The following is a 19,262-nucleotide window of genomic DNA, read 5'->3' as shown; positions in this document are numbered from 1 at the left end:
TTTGATTAGTTTTTACACAGATACATTTGGGACTGTGACCTTCTTGGTGGATGTGGCCACATTTGTTTACACATTAAAGCTCAGAAACATGACTGTAGTTAGATAAAAATCAAGAGTTCAGGATGATGTTTTGAGTGAGGCTCTCATCTATATTCAGTGATTTCATTGCAGTTAGTTATCTAGACTAATATCAATTTACATTATATGGAGAAAAAAATGAAAAAACAGGCTTTTCTAAATTAAAATTATAATTTTTATTCAAAATCTGTCAATATAATGCAAGTAAACAAAAATCAGAATAAAGGCAAAAAATATCTTTGAGGGTAATTTTTTAATTATAAATAACATCAAACTATCAGAGAGGGTAGTTTTTTAATATTGTAATTTCAATACAGTTCTTTGATTCTTTATTTATGCCACGTAAAACAAGCTATAAAGAGAAACTATTATCAGTGCCAATGATGGTGCCTGAGGAAGATTCCTGTGAAGCCAGAGACTACAAGAAATACTAGGTTTAATGCACACAAGTGAGATTTTATGCATACTAGTCAAGAAATTCAAAGTTAGGGTTCCCCTAGCAGCTGTAACTCAGCTCTGTTGTGCGAGAAAACTCTTCTGCTGCTCTTTATGATGATAATTTTTCTACTTTTAATGTGTTTTTGCAAGGTATCCAAGTTACGATTATTGTGGGAACCATAATGTTAAATTTCGTCTGTCATGTAAGTGAAATTTTACTTGCAATGCTGGATTACTGTACTTCATGATATGTAATATATGTATTTGGGGGGAGAAGGAGGAGAAGAATTACACAAAAGCGTATTTATATTTACTTCAGCCTATCAGTATCTCTAAGATTTATGATCTTTGGTGCAGGAGCTGATTCTTTTTTTCATGTTTGTATAGTGCTCCACACAATGCAACTCTCATCTGAGAGATTTGGATGTTACCACACTATACATAACATTTTCACATGAGGATCAAATTCCACCTTGTGTGCATTTCTGTAGACTGAGGTTATTCTTAGCATAAATCTTTGTATTTGAATGGGCTGTGATTTGCCTTGCATTAGACCAAAACAGTTGCCCAGGCACGTAGGTCCTATTCCGCTAAAATGATGATCATAGACTGTTCTAGCAGTCAAAATAGGTGTATTGACCAGAGGATCCCTTCTGTGCATCCAGACAGTCTAGGCACCATGCCACCATAGCCTCAAGTTTTTAGATGAGTCAGTATTTAGGAAGAAACATTTGACCTGCTCTCCTAGGCCCAGCACTAAATAAAGATCCTCTGGATCTTCCAGTTACTGCAGAAAGTGGTAAGAAGTACCTGACCAACATCTTTTTTCCCCTTTCCCTTTAACTATTTATTTCTAACTTTTCCCCGGGCTTTTTTATTTTTTAAACAAACGAACAAACAAACAAAACTTTTCCTGGACCTTGCCTTTTGAGTGATGAAGGAGAAATTGTAGTCAAGTGAGAAAGCAGCTGGCTCTCTAACCCCAGGATATTGCTGCTGCCGCCACCACCACTTCTGGCATTTTTTATGTCATTTAGGAAGGACACATGGAGATTGAGCAAATGAAATTCTGCTCAGGAATAGGGATCAGGATTTCAATGCTAAGTCACCAGATGTAATAACCTTCAGGCATCAGGAAGGTTTGTAGTAAGGACCTTTGGCACTGACAGCACAGGTCTCTACTGGGGAAGAGAAGAATTTGTTCCAATAGCTGGAAGAAGGCACCTATTTTTTAAATTAAACTCAAGAGAATAAATGCAGTTACTGTAAAACAGGAAAAAGAAATGTCTATTTAAATTATGGAGGGGAAGGTTCTATAAGCAGAAGTAAAAGAATTTCACTGGTTACACATGAGTACTTTCTTGACTGATACTAGGAGTATCTTCTTGACCCCTATATTACTGTTGCCTAATTCATTGTATCTTTCTATAGTACCCAAGTGGAGAAATGGATTTAGACTCTTCCATATCATCTCATATTTTTGATGATCAGATGGTAAGTCCTTTCATTTTAAAGAATTTGAAAGTTGATCAGAAGCACAATTTATTGTAGGTTTTGGTTCTTTGCTTCTTACAAATTTAAAATGCCAGCACACGAAGAAGCCTTCTACAGATTTCTCCATTGTGGTTTTTTGGCTTGTTGGGCTTTTGTTTGTTTAGTGTGGTTTTGTGTTTTTGTTGTTGGGTTTGTTTTTTGTTTTTTTGGCAGTGCAAAGTAATTGCTAATGTTTTAAATGGATCCAAATGATCTGGATTTTTTAAAGTATTCTGTAATTTCTATGTTGTGCTGGTAACTGATGAAAGCATCAGCATGAATTCTCAACTGGCAGCCCAGGAGCAAACAGGATTAAAATAAAGACAGCAGATACCTTAACATGGCTGTAGGGTTTGGCAGACAACAAAAACATTTTTAGGGCAGCGGAAAAAGGCATTGGCAGTTTTGACACGTGCTCTTCCCATGTAAACCATATTTGCCAATTCCAGATGACCTTCTCCACCTTTGCCCTCTGATAACCACTCAAGTGCTGTCCAGAGGCTGTTTTCACGGAATGTGCCGGCTGGATGCTGCTGCCGAGGTGTGTAGCCCCAGCAGCATCTCTGATGAACAAGAATCCTCTCAAGTTTGCTACTGCAAAACCTCACAACTAGCATTGCCCACTGCTGCATTTCTCTGTTAGAACTGTCTAAAGAAATGCTGCCCCTCTCAGCAGCTATGTGAAACGTGTACTTCCTCATGAGGTCATCAGATGAGTACAAATGGTCTTGATGATCCTTATGCGGGTCCCTTCCAACCTGAAATATTCTATGAATGTGCAAGAAACAGCTAGAAAGAAAATGCAGTAAATTGGCAGGATTTGGCAAACCTGTGCGTGCATTTATGATTGTTAATATTACCACTCATTTTCAGGTACAACCCTCCCTTGTGTTACACCTTGCTTTGTTCAATGTACCTGATGTTGATAATTAGCTATTTACATAATGAAACAAAGCCTGGGAAAGAAATCTTTTTTTTGTTTTTGTTTTTCTTTCTGTAAAAGATTGCCCTAAGGAAAGACAAGAACTTTGTCTCTGCAAAACGAGATAACACCTGCTTCGTTCATGGTCCGCTTCAGGAGCTGTCTGTGCAGCGGTGACTGATTTCTTTGTTCTCCTTAGGCTCTAGAGGAAGCAAACGATTGCTTGAGGGACCTGCCCAGCCCCTTTGCCTACCTGCTGACCATCCACCTGAAGGAAGGCCGGAACCTGGTTATCAGAGACCGCTGTGGTGAGCCCCACCTTTCAGCTGATTTCCTTTAAAATTCACATGTACTCTCCCTTTACTGACTTCAGTTTGGCAGCAGTTGGCTTCTCTTCTTATCTCTGATGCAGCCAGTCATTGACTTGTGTCCCTTGCCTGGGTCAGAGCACTCAGTGATTGGGTTTATCTGCCTTAGATACACAGGGGAGGGAGCTGCCCTCTGCTTGCTGCTCCTTCTGTCTGGCTGTGCAGCTGCAAAGCACCTCCTGGGCTTGATTTAGCAGCTGTACCTATTCAGGAACTGCAGTGTCATTAACCTTGAGAAATTCTATTTGAGCTTAAAAAACAAAACAAAACAAAAAAACAACAAAACAAACCAAAGAATATTTTGAAATTTATTAAATGATGGAGCTGCTCTAGGAATGCTTTTGAGGTTATCTTCAAAGATTTTAATAAAAGGGAAACCATGGGAGCAGGGCTGTAAGCCAACAATTCCCCTCTCTAATCTGGGATGCAACCTGAGGAGGACAACATAAAAAAAAAAAAAAAAAAAGAAGTTATCAAACAAATTAGAAAAAATTTGGGGAATTCCTGGAAAAAGCATGTGAAAGTGCCTGCTGTCAGCCTGGCTCTTCTTCAGACTGTTGCAACAGGGAGTAAAATGCTTATAAGCAGCCAGTTGGTAGTTTCTCTGCTTGCTGCAGAGGGAAGAGCCGTCCTGCGCAAGGCTCTGCGGAGCCTTGCAGGGCTCTGCAGCAGCAGCTGCTTCAGGACCTCTGATCTGAACCTGTCAGAGAGATCTTCCATATGTCCAATCTTTCTGCATTTTAGATTTATTCTTGATTTCTACTTTTTTTTTTTTTTTTTCCCCTGCACGTGGAAACAGTTCTAACACTTTTGCATTGCAAAATGTATGAGCAGTTTCTCTCCTTTGAAATGAAGCTGTAGTGTCATAGTGTTTTAAAGAAAAAAAGCTGGCGCAGCTTGAAGGCCTGTGAATGTTTGCATCTGGAGGGACCCGCATGGGTTTAGAAACCTTGCATGAGGTACTTGTTGTTGGGATCTCCCTTATCTGTTAACTTTTCTCTTGCTGGTTTTTCTTTTCTTCACCAAACAGTAACTCTTGGCCAAGTGTGTGCTCATTTCCCCCCCTAGTTTTTGGAAGGAGTGAATGAATACTTAGATTAAGATCTTTACTCTTTAAACAGAAGCATGTATTTCCTAACAGTGTAGCAGTTCATCAGATTTACTAGCAAGCTGCACAAGCCAGGACACATCCAGCTGTGGATGGAAAAGGTGCTATAAGTGTGTAATTCTAGCAGAGTTGTATTTCCAGAGAAGACAAAGCATAGTTTGCTCTAGGCTGTGTTTCGTTGCGTAAGAAAGCAAATGCTTGTCTTGGTGAAGCATTGGGCAATACAGTGAAACAACATAAGCAAGAGGGGGGAAAAAAGCATTTTGATGGGTCTCTGTTGCTCTGTGGCAAATGACCACTCATTAGTAAACTGAGTATGTGAAGTGATGCATCACTCAATAAAATTTCTGCTTTTCGTTGCGCAGACAGTAAGAGGGGGGAAAATAGCGACTTAATGATTATTCTTCAGTCACCATCATGTTGCAGTGGTGGCTTCTCAGGAAAAAAGGATGCTGCAGATGCCTTGGTGCACATCTTAATAGGTCTCTGCTGTCATACTGGTTACTTAGGATCATTGCGTGACGTTCAGGCTTGACCTGAAACCACTGTGCTTTTTGCAATGCACTTTTAAGAGCGGGAAGTTGTTTTCAGCTTTGCTCATCTCTCCAGTGTGAGAAAACCTCAGAAAAAACTTGTGGGCTGGGAGGGTGTGACTTCCCTCTTAGCCCACCATGACACTGGATACAGCCACTGCGCTGGGGTGAACCCACCTGCTCCGAATAATCTGAATGTAGGAACATGATGTCTGCAGCCAGCGTATCCTGCGAGTCAGACTGTGGCTTGGGCTGAAGGCCAAGTCATCCTCATTCACCTTTTAGGAACAGCAAACCTTCAGAGCTAACTGAGCAATGCTGCCTGACGCGGCGGGGAGAGGGTTTCCGTTGCTCTTCCCTGGGATTTTCTGTGTGCAAGGAGGCCCGGGAGCTCTCCGGTGGGCAATATCGTGTTTGCTTGACCCGTGTTTTCTGTGTACGGTGGAGTTTGAAGCCTCCTCTGCTCAGCCTTGTGTGGGCAACTGCAGCTCTGGTTTAGGTAGGAGTGGTGGCAGAGTTTGTAGGTAGGAGTAGCAGTGTCCTCCTTTTATTGAAATAAAGAGGTCGTACCTAGAGGTAACTTCTTGCCTGGTCATTGATGGAAAGTAATTCCAAATACTGCGTGGAGTACGCTCGACGTTAAATAACAAACTGTCTGCATGAAAACCACAGAGCGAAGGGTGTATGCCAGCACCTTTAGCCTAAATCAGGTTGAACGTGTTTTGTAAGTTTCCTAAATTTTAATATTCAGTTATTAAGAGATCTTCAATTGCTCTGAAAAAAAAAGACTCAAAGCGGTCATCAAACCCATCAGTTTAATTTTTTATTTTTTTAATTTTTTTTTTTTTCCGGGGGGGGGGGGGGGGGTGGGGGGGAAGTTCTGTATCTCCTCAAAGCAAACGGCACTGAGGTGTGGGGGTCCTACCCCCCTCCCTCCGAACTCCCGCCTTGTGCAACAGCTCCCGCTGCAGGGAAGCGGCCCCCATCGCGTGGGGCCGGTGCCCCCTCGTGGCGGTTCCCCGCGCTGCCCGCCGCCGCGGAAGCCGCCGCCGCCTCCCTGCGCGGCCGCGGACGGCCCGGCCTCAGAGCTGGGGGGAGGCCGCGGAAGCCCTTCGGCCGCGGGGTTCGGCCCCGCGGCAGCTCCTGGGGCGGGAAGCGGGGGACGAGGTGAGGTACGCGGGGTGTACTCGGGACGGGAGGGACCGGCCGGGTCTCCCGTCGTGGCGTTCGGTCTCCGTGTCTGCCCCCGTTTTGTCCCAAAGCAAGACACCTGCGCGTGTCTGTAAGTGCATAAAAATAAATAAGGAGTCACATTTCTGCCATTGGAAGCCGCTGTTGCTGGAAGCTCTTGGTGCTACTCAGCAAATTCACAGGGCTCTCCCTGAATTTACTCATTATATGCTTAATAGTTATTAACTAGGAATTAATGCACTTGGCTGAGTAAAGGTGAGCCGTAGTTCTGCTGGTAACTGCAGGCTAGAAGGCCAACATGTGACTTTTTCCTAATCTTTCCAGTTATTTTTCCAGACTTTTTGACTCGCCTATGGACTGTTCTTTCCAGGATATGTTCCCTTTATTGTGATTTAGATTCCTCCTTCACTTTACCAGATTTTTATTACTATAGTTTTATTGCTTTATTTTTTTTTTCTCCTTCATAATATCATCCCTGTTAACCTCTGCTCTTTCCTGCTTTTTTCTTAATCTTTTGGGTTTTTTTACATCATTTTTTGTCTGTCGTCTCTACAGTCCCTGACTTTCTGTAGCTCCTCTCCATGTACCTGCTCTCTATAGACTGGGTGCAGTGCATCAGCCCAGGATTCTGGCTCAGCTGCATGTGCTCCCTGTTGCTTCCCGTAAAGTGCACAACCAATAGAGGAAAAAAATCAGAATTACAACATTTCCTTATCTTTTTTTTTTTTTTTTTTTGGAGGTGGAAGGGAAAGAAAAACCCTCTATCAAGCAGCACCCAATATATGTTCTCCAACCTAGGAAATGGACTGCTGCTAGGATCTTGGTTCTGGTGGAAAGGGGGGAGGCTCCAAAACAATCCCTCTTGGTTAAAATTGCAGTGTGTTCCCTCTTGGGGCTGCAGGATGGCAGAGGTCATGGGTTTGCTTGGAGTCTGATTTATTTGCTTCTCACCGATGGTGCTTGGCATACGGTCTAACCCAGTCATACGATAGAAACTGTCACAGCAGACGGTGAGGAAGTGGCGTTCACATCACCCGCATGTGCATTTGGTGCTTCCCGTATTTATAGTTCTTGTCATTGATGATCCAAACACTGAAGGTTATGGAGCTGTGTGTACCTACACACTACCAAAATTTGGGGGTTTGTGTACTTTGTTTTGTGTTACTGTTAATAGATGACATGATATGTCATAGTGTGATGGTAAGGAGTTTGTGATCTATGTAGTTTTAATACTGTAACTTGTAAGAAAGCAGAAAAGCGTTTTATTGATTAAACATCTGTGGAGTACTGGTAGTTGTGCAGAAAATAGAGATAATTATATCTTATTTGGCTTAAGACCACCACGTATTAAGCGCTCTTAATCACCAGTGCTCAAACTGTTGTCACTGTTGCACCCTTAGTGGTTTTATGGCCTTCTTGAGCCTTTTTTTGGTGACGCTCACAACTTCCAGCTCCACATGCTTTCAGCTGGGAGAGACTGAAGACCACTTCTGCTTGCTGGTTTACTTTCACAGGTCAGGGTGATGCCTGATGTTTATTTGAATCAGTGTAATGAAATGTGAAATGTCCTGCTCCCTTAAGGCTCTGAGATGCTCTGACTGTGCGTGTTGCTGCTTGTATGAGTCGCGTTTGCACCACGGTGACGCTGTGACACCGAGCAGCAATGTGATGCCACAGCTGTAAGGAAGTGTTGCAGTCCTTGAGTTGACAAAGCCAGCTCTATGGGTATAAGAAAAAGCAGCAACTGGGGTTTGAGTGTGTGTAAGGGTGAGAAGCCCCTCCTGCTTCCAAATCCTGCCCTTTCAAAGTTTGAGTATATTTTTTTTCATCTGTTAAATGGTGTGGTTACAAGAAATGTATTTCTTGGATGTGATGTCAGCTGGTGAGTGATTGTGGTTGCTGTCTTTTATTTTTTTGCCCCCCTTCCAGCTGCGTTGCTCCAGCCTGAATTTTGTGTGTGTGTGTGTCTTTTCCACATGGTTTTGTGTTTTCTGTATTTTTACCGGATCTTTTGTGCCCTGTCTCTATTTCTTTCCTTCAGGTTTCCCTCGTTTCCTGTTGCTGCACTTTGGTTTTGCTCTCATTTCTTTCACGATACAGCTGAACGTGCGACAGGAGCAGAGTGGGTTGCAGAAGTACAGAAAAAGCTGTCACCTTTTTGGGTGCATCCCACCTCCCCCCATCCAGAGCACATCATCATCTGCTCTCACATCTTACACCACCCACTACCAGAGGGTCCTGGTGGGCTCCTGGAGTTGGCAGAGAGGCTGTGCTGCTCTGCATGGGCAGTTCCTGACATCACTGAAAGGTGTGCCAAAGCTCAGGCTCCCAAGGGCAAAATAAAACGGAAGAGGACAGAGTAACGTGTCCTTTTCACTTTAAGCAGTAATGAACCTGCAGTAGCCCACCCCTCCAAACTCTGGGCTGTCCGCTGCCTGGGTCCACGCTGATATCAGGGTGCTGGAGGAAGGGATGTGTTTGTGCTGCGCTGGGCGTTTGTCAGCTTAGAGCAAGTCTATTATTTGGAAAGCAAATGCTCAGAGCAATTAGACTGAATCGCTCTCTGCAAACACGCTGATTAATTTAGACTTTCTCTGTTTTCAGGGTATCTGCAATTAGATCATTAGTCATTCAGATTTATTAATTATTGAGATGCATTAGGCAACTTTTCACACTTCTTTTTGAAAGGCGTAATCATGGCTAATTTACAACTGCTAAGAATTTGAATGGTGCTGGGTATTTATTTTGATGTTTTCTGGATCCCATGTAGCTCTGCGTACAAGGGCTTGTGCTGCAGGCGTTTACGTGCACCCAGTCCAGTTTACTGGAAGTGCAACGTGTGTGGCTGCAACTTTGCTCTTACACACAGTGGTCCCTGTGAGCATCCGTCCAGGACTGGCCGTGGGAAATGAATGCGCAGAGATCGGAACCCCAGGAAAATAGACTGTGTTCAAACAAAAGCAACTAATCCATTATATGCATAGCCACCTTTGGTAAATTAATGTTAGATTAAGAAATACAGGGATGGCAGCACAGGAAGAGAACGTGTAGGGCCGAGACAGTTACCCTATGACTCTTCTTTTGTGAGTAATTTTAATTTAGATAACAAGTTTCTTAAACAGATGAAGCTCTATCAGTTTTCAGAGCTGGCTGTGGGGGGGACAGCTGCCTGCGTTAACAGCTCACCCTGCGTCTTTCTGGGACTCCTATGCGGAGATTTTGTAAAGCCAAAGTCTGAGAACACAAGAAGATGCAACTCTTTACACCCCAAAGTCCTCAGTGCTGGCTAGTAATGTTAAAATGGTTTCTGCCCTGTCCCCGTGCCCTCCTGTGCTTACATACCTGAGCCCCAGCTAGGAATATGACCATCAGTTGGACTAGCTCTTGTCATAGGTGGTCTGTTCTTCATGTCACTGGGTTCCTGACATACATCACATGGCACTTTGGTGTAGGGTCTTGCGGTTTTCCTTAGTTACTTTAGTTTTGTTTAAACTGCTGTTTCTGAAGTGTCTTGCGTAGAATGTCCTATATCTGCTGCTTCTGTTCTATTAATGTTCAGTTCAGACGTCCTTTAGTTCAGACGTCTTTTTTTTTTTTCCCCCATCAACTGTGGGTTTGCATACATTCTTCACACTTCTCTGGTCTTTTTGGTATATTGTTTTTTGTTGTGGTGGCTTTTTTGTTTGTTTGTGTTGTTTTTGGGGGGTGGTGTTTGTTTTTGTTTTTGTTTTTTCTTTGTTTTGTCTTGGATTTTTTTGCATGTCTGTTGGTTTATTTTCGCTTGGAACCTATTGGTGATACTTGTTTCCAAGCAATGTTTCACTTCCATCTGTCCACGTAAAACTAGCTGGGCACAACTTTCCAAAATTACCTGAATTTCCTGCCAGCAGAATACTTTTTTTTTCCTGAGTTTCCCTTTAAACCTTGATCTCAGCTATTTCACTACAAGAATATGGTGGTTTTCCACTTAAAAAGAAAAGTGTGTGTTCCATTTTAACATGGATTTTACTTCTTGTTGTAAATAACTCCAGTAATTCTATTTCTAGGAAGATTTAAAGAAATTTATTCTTTATGTGCATATAAAAGAAATCCTTCATTTCCTTATTCAGATTAAAATTTAGGTTTTTAACCAAAACTTAAGATGGTCTAGATTATATTTCACACTGTTCTTTGATTATGTTTTTTTTTCCAGGATTTTAAGGCAACTTGGTGGTAATTTTTATTTATTTATTTATGTAATGAGACTTGTTTCATATGCTACATTTCCAGTAAGTGTACTCCTGTAAAATAGTGTGTGGCTTGGTATTATACCGGGACTTCTGGTTTTGTTTTGTTTTGTTCTGTTTTTTTTTTCTCCTAATTATGAAGCAAGTGTGCAGTAGTATTAAACACAGTTGGTGTGATACATCTCTCGGTAGCTGCTAGAGGGCAGCAGTATCCATTTAAAAACACCATTAACAGTTTCTTGGGCTACTAAACCCTCTCCTGCTGCTGTGTCCCAGCAAGTTTCGCTCACTGGAACTTGCTCAGATTTTAGCTGGTGTTTGGTCTGGTGCCCTCGTTGTTTTTTAGTGTTAGTGGAAGAAAAGAGAAATGAGATAGAGATTAGAGAAATGAATTCCAGGGAACATCACTGTTGAGATGCATGTTCTTTCTCTAATTCGGAAAACAGGCGCAGCTGATGGAACAAGTTTTTTAGAGTTCATCCTTTCGTTTTACTCTTATTGGGTTTGTTTAGGGCTGAGAAGCAGGTAATCCCATTTGCTTTATATATTTTGTCCATATATTTTACTGTGTGAGAAGCTTCTTGTCATGGCATAACATTTAAATTAACCTCAAAGCATCACACTTTGCTTTTCCCAGCAGAAAACTGTTTTTCTTGATCTAATTCTCAACTGATTTAAAGAATAATCAGCCTCCTTGCATTACGCTGTTGACACATGACTACAGCTGATGTGACTGAGAAGAACAGGTTCAGACCTTGCATTGCAGAAGATCCTGGGTGCATGTGCTTAGAAGTTGTTGACTCGGTTGCTGTTGCTACAAAATGGCTGCTGCAATGTTTTGTTTTTGTTTTTGTTTTTTTTTTTTTTCCTTAAATGGCCCGACTTCTTCAGAAAATTATTGAGTGTCTGTCATGTTTAAAGGAAACTTATAGAAAATACATCCTTTCTTACACCGCTTGATCTCTAAAATCACTAGACACTTTTCAAAAAAGTTATGCTTTTCTATCTAGGTTGTAGATTGTCTCTAATAGCTTTTAATAGATCCAGACATCTTTCTGATCTTGAATCCAGGCGGTTTAAGGCCTTGTATTCAAATGAAGTTAATTTGCAGTCTGTGCTGCTGATCCCATCAGGCCAGGCTTGTCCACCTGCCTTATTTCACATTCCTCCTCTCCTTTTTTAACCCATTTTGATCACCTGGATACAATCTGGGCTGACTTAAAGAAAACCAGAAATGGACACAGTGACCCAGGGCGGGGGGTACAGGAGCTTCATCAGCATCCCAAGAGCAACATGGGGGGAAGCCTTGAAAGCCCCCAAAGGGGCTGTGGGGTGTCATATCCACCCCGGTCATTTCTCTCCGGGCCACCCAGCGAATGCCACCGAGCCCCGGGGTGCTCTCCAGCTCCTGCCGTGGAGGTGAGAGTCCATCTGTTTGCCGGCACGGAGGTGTCAGCCTGTCGTTTGTATGATCCGGGAGCCACCGACCCCTCTCCCCCCCTCACCCCCCCGCCACTAGTTGAGATGTTACCCCTCTGACAGCCAGACAGGCGAGCGCTGCCGAAACCCGCGCCCCTCCACAATTATTTTCCCTAACAATTAACACTGGTACTAACTTGACACCTTTTCCTTGTTTGGCTTTTGTAAACCATCATCCCTTTTTCTATTAATTCCCGGCATTAATATTTTCCTTCACGCAAGTGCCGCCGTTCACCCGTGAAACAGTTTGAACATTATGTAGCTGTCAAGATAGCGAGGGATTACCCAGTGTGCCTTGCTGGGGTAAGTGACACCACTGAGGCCCCGATTTGAGATGTTTATTTTGAGAGTAAGCTGACAAGCATGAAGGCCTGATCCCAGAGTGGCAATCTTATTTAATTAAAGGCCTCTTTTTAATACAGCTTTTTTTTCCCCCCTCACTTTTTAATAAATTTTTATATAAATATATGTATTTTATATAAATATATACCTTCCTTAATATACATATATATGCTTTTATATAGAAAAATATATGTAAATATAAAGGAAGACATTATATTTTTATAGAGATATATATATGGAAGAATGATTGCTAAAGCCTGGCTAACATAAATGTTGGTGGGCAGCCCCACCCCCTCTTTTATTTTCCTTTACTATATAACAAGCTGGAAAGCTTTCAGAGCAATAATGCAGTTGGGATGCTTAGCTATAGTCTTCCTCCTTCTCATCTGTAGAGAAAGGGCTTGGAGTTCTGTACTTGCAGATATTGAACTTGCCGGCTGGTCACTCTGGCTCCTGCTTCTTTCTCTCTTTTAAGGTTTTGCCCTTGTTCGTGGGTTTTCTGTGCCAAAAGCAGATGAGTTACAGCCATAGACCACCTGCCTCCGTCACCCTCTTCCTGCTTTCATTTCATCAGTTGCTTTCCTTGTCTCAGCCAGTTGCTATTTCATGCACAAAATAGGTCGTGGACATTTTTATTACTATTATTGTTATTTTTAATAATGTAGCTTGCTCCTGCTTATACCATAAATAAAAGCCAGTTCTTTATTTTTTTTGTTTGTTTGATTGTTTCCTTTTTAAAGGAGCTGGAAGAAACTAACACCAAAGAGCAAAACGCTGTTATTTCTTAACTTCTGCATCCTCTGAGGGGTACTGTCCACCTTGTGGGGCTACAACTTATCTGTGTGTTCCCACTCATTGTGGAAAATGCACTGGTTTTAAGCTGTACATTTTTATATGAGTGTAATCATAGTTCTGAGAAGTATTCTAGGGAAAGGTCTAGTCCTAACCCACTGAAAACAATGAGAAGCTGCCCTCTGACTTCCCTGGCTTTGGAGCAGGCCCTTACTATTATTCTCTTTTAGAAGAGAAGGAAAAGAAACCTCTTTTCAATTTTGCAGCATTTTTCACAAGAAGGATTTTATTTCATTAATTACTATTTAGGAGAAGGATCACCTGCAGGTAGTATTTGAAAACCAACTGGTATTTTTCTTCTGTGAATGAAATACCCTTTATGTGTAGAATTGGCCAGGGCTTTATTACAGCCCTTCCCTTTTGATATTAAAACAGAATAAAAACTTTCTGTAATTCTTAAAAAGAAGTCTGTATATCTGAGAAGCACAGTACTTTACAGTACTATGTAATTTCAAATAGATGCTAACACATAGCTATTTTTTCTGGAGCCTAAATCGGTCTCCACATAACAGTGATCGGAGCTTTGGATGTTTAAATATGGATTTTTCACATTCTCAGTGTTTCACCAAACTACTGACAGGACTGAGTATTGGTCTTACACTGGATTATCCTGAACTGCCATGCGTTTGTTGGCCAGTATCTCAGCGGGAACCAGGAAGGACAGGTTCAGATTATTTCTGAATCTGAAGTCTGGTGTAAGAGTCGGTCTTTTCCTGCTGGCAGCCGATTCTGCAGGCTGGGGGAGCAGCCAGGACCGTCTCATTAGCTGTTATTCTTCTAATGAAATTGATCTGTTCGGAGGGAAGTTTAATTCCAAATAAAAGGTATAACATAGACAATATTGAATATGACAGATGTACAGCGCCTGGGATCAGTTAATTGCATATGCTACTACACCTCAGTTTTATTCTTTCCCTTATTTGCAGCTTGTGAGATTTTTTTGCAAAGTCTGTATGCACTACTAAATCGACCATCTAGTTAAACCCTTCACGTACCTTGTTCCCCTCTTTGTGTGGTGTCCTGCACGGTGGTTGGTGCTAGTGCAGATGCCACTGGTTTAATAACGATTATAAAAAGTTGATTCCCTCTTCTGTTTTCCTTTGACAGCTGCAAGTTTTTCTATTGCTGCCGAGTGGCACGAGCCTCACACTCTGTCTGTGGACATCTGCTCCATAAAAATATGGGACATTATTGCCACGGCAAATTGTGCCACTTGGATTAAAAAATGCGTTACCTGAATATTGTTTGTTGCCTTCATGGAATCTATTCTGTGTGTGGTTTTTATCCTGAGCTAGTGAATAGTGTCAGTATTTTTTTCACTGAAACTTCAAATTTGGTTTTAAGTAAATTGGCAAGGGATACCAGTGATGAAATTCTGATGGGTATTTTAGCTATTGTTACTGGTTTCCTTGGAGCTCCTATCCACGTTACGATGCTTTTGAGTTTTGGTCTTTTTATATATTCATAGTCAGTGGATCACATTTTCTCTCTTCCACGGTTTGTGTTGTTAGTTGGCCTGTAAATCGCCCTTCATCCCTGCCTTCTGTTTGCTCTTTTCACAAATTAAAATGTTAACTAAATTACGAAAGAATAATTAACATTCTTTAAGAATAACAGAGTGGAGATCAAGCAAACTATGAGGAATTTTTGTTGCCTGCTTTCAGACAACTTTCTGTTTTTGTTCAGTAGATTTCCCGTATAAACTCGCAATTTTTATGTAGGTAAACAAGTATATGCATGTATATATAAAATAACTCATTACTATTTATTATTGTTACTTATGGTATTGTGAAAGTATAATTTGAGATTGTGGGGCTATGTGGGGGCAGTGATAATCTACTTTTTTATTAATTATCACAGGTACAAGTGACCCATATGTGAAGTTTAAACTGAATGGGAAAACTCTATACAAAAGCAAGGTAGTCTACAAGAACCTCAACCCAGTTTGGGATGAGACTGTTGTGCTGCCTGTACAGACCCTTGATCAAAAACTCTGGATCAAGGTAAGTTTTAGGTTTAGATTTTTGAAAGATGGGTCAATATTTTTTTTTAAGTAATTTTTTTTTTTTTTTTTGACTTTAGAAGCGTATTGATTTTTATTCACTGTAGCAGTGTAACATAAAACACAATCCGGTTTAAGAGTTTCAGCAATTTCAAATTAAAATGCACATATGTCTTTTCCAGATTTTACTTGCATGTTTTGCTTTCCATCTGCAAAAGCCCAAGTTGAAATAAAACTCCTTGACTGGATATGTTTAAAGCTATGGAGCTAAATTCTGCTCGCTCTTACTGTGCTTGTGCAAACTCAGTGAAACCAATAGCGGTTTCATAAGCACGTTTTAAGAGTGTAATTTGGCTGGGTTGAACAGAATTATTACCTGGGATGCAGCCGTGACAAGTAGCAAAGCCTTTTCTCATTATGAGTAACGTTACAGTTACCAGAACTGCAAGCTACCAGTTGTGAGCACTAATTGCTAAAACATCTGTAGCCAGAAGTACCTGATTTTTTTGTGCAGCGTTTCATTATGCTATTGCACAGAGCATAAAGGAACAGGCACAATCCATAGCAGCACACATGTCTCTGTTTACATAATATTAAGAAGATACTTTCAAAATGCTGTTTAAATATTTAGTTAAAAATACAAATTAAAGCAGGGAGATGGAAAATTATCCCTGAATTATATCTAAGCTTTGATCTTTCAAATACAAAATTGAACTGAAATGGCTTAAAATATCCGTTATTTTATCAGCTGGGATAAAATTGGCTTATGATATGAAAATTAGAAATATTTATTTTATTTTGCTACCAGGTGTATGATCGAGATTTAACCTCTTCAGACTTCATGGGTTCGGCATTTGTAGCACTCGCTGAACTTGAACTCAATAGGTAATACATTTATTTAATTAAAGCTTACTAATGCAGCTTAATTGAGAAACATAGGAAAATAATGAAATGCTTTTGCTTTAGCTTGGAATTTGTCTATTCATGAGAACTTGTTTTGATAGAAGGGTGGGAAGCACATTTTAAAAGAAATCGCTTGAGATAAATCCTGTACACGCATGTTTTTATCCAGCGTTACGTACGGGGTTCAAATCCAACCTGGATGGAGCCCAGTTCGGCAGAAGGCCCTTCCCTTCCCATGTCTGGGGATAAGAATAAGAGTTTCTATATGCAGCGTTGTTTAGGGAGAGCTACACCAGAATAATTCGTGGAGGTGGAAGAAGAAAGAGGGGAGAAGGTTGAGACCCCTTCTTAGCCCCAGGCAGCGCAGGGTCTCTTTTTCTGTATATCCTTGGGCCGGGGAGCAGTTTGCCTGCCTGGCTGGGAGCGCCCCGTTTCCAGCCTCCCCCCGCAGCCATCCATCCCCGCGGCAGCTCATCTGGCCCTGATTTAGTGTGGAGGCAAGCCCTGCGCCTTTTGTCTGCTGCTGCTGCTGCTTGGTCTCAATGTGGAGCTGGAAGCCAGGAATTCAAGTTTTAGTTCTCTTTTATACTCCCTTGCTGAGCAACATTTTTTTTTCCCCCTAAGAAAATGAGTTTTCCCTGTATGGGTATATTATAGCTCCTATGGCTGTTGTGTCTGAATTTCTAGAAACATTAATGAATTTATCCATGAGCTAGTACCACCAGGTAAATGCCACCATTCCTCTTTTCAGAGAGGGAACTAAGTCACGGAGGGAGATTAATCAGAGGTGGAGGTAAGGCAGAATGCAGGTCTTGAGTCAAATCCCAGCCACTAACGTCAGAAAATTGACTTGGATGAGTTTCTCTGTCACTCTTCTTCCCTGCGAAGTGGAAGTAGTAGTAACTTAATTCAGCGTGCATCTGCATATGGAGAGTTATGAGTACTAAGTAATGCTATAGAGATGCTGGGCTGCATTATTGAAAGGGTGGTGTATTTTTTCAAAACTAAGAAGGAACCCTCCAGATTTCCTGTTTTAACATTTAAACTCAATATTGGGAATTTCAGACAAGAAGCTGAAATTTGCACAGCTCAGCATGACCTTTAATAATCAACTCGAGTTAACTGGAGTCAATAAATGCACATTTTTTTTTTTTTTTTGGCTTGTAGAACTACTGAACAGGTTTTAAAACTGGAAGATCCCAACAGTTTAGAAGATGACATGGGAGTGATTGTATTAAACTTGAGTCTAGCAGTCAAGCAAGGAGACTTCAAGAGAAATGTAAGTGGCTTAGGAAATCAAATTTATAGCTGGAATGTGTAGGGGAAGAAGAGAAGAGCTCACGTAATCTGATTTACTGGGAAATGCCACCTTTATTTTCATCCTCTGAGACTCAGTATTGAAATCAAGATAGATCATAACTTTAGAAAAAGCCTCATATTTAACTGGGTAAAAGTTGCAGAGACAGCTGCAGCTGGATGCTCGTGTCTCGTAGCTGTGACGTGCACTGCGGCAGTGCTCTCCGTGTGCCGGGCATGTGGTATCCCCCACTGCAGCGTGCAAGCTGCCGGTGTGAATGGATGAACCATACCTGCTGTGATTGCTGTTCCAGAACATAGTATTTTCTGACTTCCACCTAGGCATTGAACACATCAAAAACAACAAAAAAATGGGTTTTTTTGTTGGGTTATTTTTTTTTTTTTTTTCCCCAATGACAATGAAAAAATGCACATGAAACCTAAAAGCAGAGATTTTATAACTTAAACGGCACCAATCTTGTGGAGTAGCACACTGGCAGAAAGGAAGACATGGCTTGTAAAAACCCTGATCTTGCCACTGACAGTTTGTAGACTGAGTTCAGTTGAACTTGGTTCCTGATGCTGAAATGTGGTACATTTAGTGATGCTAGAAACCCAGAAAAACCTGGGCAGAGACTGCGAATGCCATAATTGAAGCTGATAGTTTTAAAATTTCAGATCCTGCAGGTGGCTTCTTGCTTTTGTTTTTGTCTTTTAAGATTCTTACTAGTGTTTTACAGAGCATGGAGCATATCTGTGTTGGTGAACTCATCCTGTTCATGTCCTGCAAGGGGTGGGGAAAAGCCAAGGTCAGGCATTTACTTAGCTCTGGCTTTCAAGTTGGTCCAATTTTAAATGTGTAATACACATAGGAAGATTTTCTCTTTACATAAGTCTTATGTGTAGTCTAGCATGAAAGTTGCTGTTTACAGCACTTTATTGAATTGTAGGTATGGAATTTCAGTCTGAACGGGATTATTTATAGAAACAAAAATGTTTAAAGGGGTTGGAAAGCAAAATAAAAAAAGCTAACGTGGGACATCTGCCATTCATTATTGATTTTTCAAAAAGTTGCCTTTTTTGAGAATTGTAAAATCTTAAGATAATTGTAGAGTTATTTCTACCTCAGCATGTGATTATTTAAAAGCTTAATGACAACATTCAAAACGTTGTTGTATTTATATATCTGTATTATGAGATGGCTTTGATCTGGGATGTGAATTCCCCCTCTAACTTGTACAAGAGTGTTGTTGGCACACATGTCACTGGATTATAGGAAGGGGGGAAACAAAGACATAAAGTTTCTTTAGCAGAAAAAGCAGTTTATCTGAAAGAACCTCAGGAAGTTCTTCTGGGATTTTTACGAAGGCATGGACTGAAGTGGACCTAGTCAGTGAGACAGAAAATACATTGGTTTAAAGTAGCAGCTTTTGGTACTCTTGGGTGCTTAGTTAACATTCAGAGTGCAGATGATAGAAGAGTTGGTGCACACTGTAATTTTTTTTAAAGACGATGTTTTAAGCCCTCATATTTCAAATGCAAATTGCTCAGCCATTTCCAGTGGAATCAGAATAGTGAAATGGCTCTGTCCACATTAGCACTTAACAGCAAGATGATTTTTTTTCCTTTTTAAATTAGCTTACTGTAGAACCAGATGGCACCAAAAGTATAAGCCATGTTTCTTACTAATGGCTCTGGGTCTCTCCACTTTTTATTCTTGATTTCTCTTTTTTTTTTTAATTTCCTCTTTTTTTTTTTTTTTTTTTTTTTTTTTTTTGGTGCAATGCAGGTATTTTGAGTTTGTTGATTGTTATGTTCCATAAGTGAGGAGAGGTAGATGAATGCAGTAGTAGATCCAGCCCCCTACTTAGTAATAAGCTTTTCTAACACATTTGACAAGCTGCTGTTTGAATTATTTTACTAAACACTTTCTCTGATTTACTTCCTCTCTTTTTCCTCTTTCTGGGTTCTCTATGGTACAATGGTGGGGA

The 19,262-nt window shown here is 41.0% G+C and overlaps 1 protein-coding gene across 6 annotated transcripts in view; it reads left to right on the top strand.

Moving 5' to 3' along the window:
• MCTP2 (multiple C2 and transmembrane domain containing 2) overlaps positions 1–19,262 on the top strand; it is a 136,283-nt gene that overhangs the window by 32,905 nt on the left and 84,116 nt on the right. For 4 of the 6 annotated variants that reach the window (XM_042804137.1, XM_042804138.1, XM_042804139.1 and 1 more), the window contains 5 exons: positions 1,948–2,010; positions 3,171–3,279; positions 14,931–15,073; positions 15,881–15,957; positions 17,143–17,254. In XM_042804137.1, the coding sequence (XP_042660071.1) occupies positions 1,948–2,010; positions 3,171–3,279; positions 14,931–15,073; positions 15,881–15,957; positions 17,143–17,254 (504 nt within the window). Of the gene's footprint in view, positions 1–1,947; positions 2,011–3,170; positions 3,280–8,406; positions 8,480–14,930; positions 15,074–15,880; positions 15,958–17,142; positions 17,255–19,262 lie in introns of those variants that run through there. The other 2 variants (XM_032994267.2, XM_032994269.2) reach the window with 2 other exon arrangements.

Source organism: Tyto alba, unplaced genomic scaffold (genome assembly GCF_018691265.1).
Source record: "Tyto alba isolate M040663 unplaced genomic scaffold, T.alba_DEE_v4.0 Super-Scaffold_41, whole genome shotgun sequence".
Taxonomy (NCBI): Eukaryota; Metazoa; Chordata; class Aves; order Strigiformes; family Tytonidae; genus Tyto; species Tyto alba.
Note: the sequence above shows the minus strand (reverse complement) of the source record. Positions and strands in the feature narration are given on the sequence as shown.